This window comes from Galeopterus variegatus, unplaced genomic scaffold (genome assembly GCF_000696425.1).
Source record: "Galeopterus variegatus unplaced genomic scaffold, G_variegatus-3.0.2 Scaffold6867, whole genome shotgun sequence".
In the NCBI taxonomy this organism is placed as follows: Eukaryota; Metazoa; Chordata; class Mammalia; order Dermoptera; family Cynocephalidae; genus Galeopterus; species Galeopterus variegatus.
This window is the reverse complement of record NW_007732978.1, coordinates 118,242-120,753: the sequence shown is the minus strand read 5'-3', so window position 1 is coordinate 120,753 and position 2,512 is coordinate 118,242. Positions and strand designations below refer to the sequence as shown.

Genomic DNA, 2,512 nt, shown 5'->3' with positions numbered 1-2,512 from the left:
CTGATTGCCATCATTTGAAAAAAATACCATGACAAGTTATTAACACCAGCCCGACCTTGAGGGACAATGCTGTAATTGCGAATTATTCTTACAAGCATTTGTGAAAACACATTTTTGGATTTGTTTTAAACCCAAAAGTCGATTAATAAAGGGTCCTTTTTTTCCCCATGTAGATCTTTCAAGGAAACACCAACCCTACAGATCTTGTGTTTGGAGTTTTCCCCAAACCACTGATAACTCGATTTGTTCGAATCAAACCTATGACTTGGGAAACTGGCATATCTATGAGATTTGAAGTGTATGGCTGCAAGATAACAGGTAAGCTACAGCTTGAAGATTTTCTGGTTTTAGTTTACGCCAACCTTTTAAATACAAGGAGAATAATTTTGTATATATGTGGTCATTATTTGGTAATTGAGANAGTGAACGTGTCCTTGTCCCTCCTTTGAGCATTCATGGCCTTTGTTTTCTCCTTCTGAGTCTGGAACTGAGAAAAGGTGAAAGAAGAGCTATTAATTACCTTTAATAATGGCAAAACCCCCAGTCTCATTTAGGGCCATCCAGATGGGAGAAGACCTAGGTAGACAGCTGCTCTGTGGCAGGAAAGTTCTATGGACAGGCAAGTCCAATGACACCATCTAGCCCTGGAAGATGTGGAACCAATTCTCTGTCTGGGGAAGAAAAAGCCTCACAGTCTACGCTTGTGGAAATTAAGCGATTATATGTTGACTGCAAATTTTATGACTTATTCTTGTTTTGGAACAGATTTTTGAAGACATACTTTTGTTTCAAACAAAACAAAGAAACACTGGTACTGGGCCGACCCCGTGGCTCACTCGGGAGAGTGCGGCGCTAGGAGCACTGAGGCCGCGGGTTTGGATCCTATACAGGGATGGCCGGTGCGCTCACTGGCTGAGCGCGGTACAGGGGACACCAAGCCAAGGGTTCCGATCCCCTTACCGGTCACAAAAAAAAAAAAAAAAAAAAAAAACCACTGGTACTAAGGATATACCTACAAGCAAAAGAACCCAGATAGTGGAGAGACCTGACCATAGATCATCAGGCCGTTCTTTTAAAAATAAATAAGCGATACTTCTCCAAGATGTGCTCTTAGGCCCTTGTCCCTGGGCACACAGAAGGGCTTCCAGGGCAGGAGGCCGAAAGACTCAGGAAGGACTCAGCAGACAGAAGACTTGGCATCTGTGTGAGCACTGTAATTGAGCCTAAATGGAATCGAAACATCCAGCTGGAGTCTAGCTATTGTCACCCACCCTGGAGGCCTTTGGTCGGCCACCCTCCAGCCTCTGGCCTACTTTCCTCAGGGAGCATGGGCCGTCCCCTCAGCAAGAGCAGCCTTTGACCAGTCACAACTCCACAGTCCTCTTTATGTCATTCAGAGTGTGAGTCACATAGTTTTCAGCAAACATAAAATTCCCTCAGTGTGAGCAAAATGTGTACCCCCACGTGTGTCAGTGTGCGCCACTCTCCTGACACACTCCTGGTGCCTCTCGGAAGTGGGCCTCGTGACTCTGTAAGGAGAGCACAGCGTCTGGGGCTCTGCTCTTTCTGGAAACTACCTGTTATCCCCTGCCACACAAAATGCTCCCACGCAGACTGTTTTCCAGAGAGAGATGCTGAAGTAGGACCAAAATCTAAAGGCCATCACAGGCCGGGATAAATTATGATATTAAATCATCCCCAGAGAGGGATCAGGCTAACAAGTAACTTAGTAAGGCATTTGAGCACCTTCACTTGTGCAGGCCACTTAAATTAAATGAACTGAAAACACCAGCCCAACTTTTATAAGCCCCTTCTCCCAGAGAGGAAGCGCATGCCTTGAAAAGCTGTGGTCTTCCCTCACTCACCTTGCAAAGGTGGGGAGGAATCCTCGCGCCTCTGGTCAGCCCAGGAATGCCCTAGTTTCACAACCCAAGAAGAAGAGTGTGACTCAGCTGTGCAGAGAAGCAGTACTAGATGCACGGGGCACAGAACTGAGAAATGCTCCTTTTACCCAGGCTGTCCCCAACCCAGGGCTGAAGTATAATCCGGGACCGTGGAGGCTCTGATCCGCTCCACCTGATGCAAGCCTAACGCCAGAATGTTCCACGGTGGCAAACAGTCTTCATTCCTCAGAGGTCTGACTAGAGATCACTGCCGCAGACATGTGGGAAAGCGATTTGTGCCTGGCGCCCGTTACATTTGCAATCATGGGCCTCATCTTTCTTAGAATGAAATGACTCATTTTAAAACTGGAAGCAGAAGCCCTGGAAAAGCTCATTTTCTGTGAAAACTCATTCATAACTCAGTTTTGACTTTGACCACCAAAACATAATTTTACCAATAGCCAAAAAGCATTAAAGGTATTAATTAATGTCAGGGATAAGATCTTCTCTCAGGAATGGAGTCAAAAGGGGGGATGCTGCTTGACCTAGTTTTATAACTGGGAACATAACCTAGAATTTCCAAAAGCCAGACCCTACACTGAACTCAAAAAGCATCTCTTCTGGGGGGG

General features: G+C 45.9%; 1 protein-coding gene across 1 annotated transcript in view; it reads left to right on the top strand.

The window, feature by feature from the left end:
• Positions 1-173: 173 nt before the first annotated feature.
• NRP1 (neuropilin 1) overlaps positions 174-2,512 on the top strand; it is a gene marked incomplete at its 5' end in the record, with an annotated part of 40,002 nt that continues 37,663 nt past the window's right edge. Inside the window, one exon of the mRNA XM_008591368.1 lies at positions 174-318. Coding sequence (XP_008589590.1) covers positions 174-318 — 145 coding nt within the window. The remainder of the gene's footprint in view (positions 319-2,512) is intronic.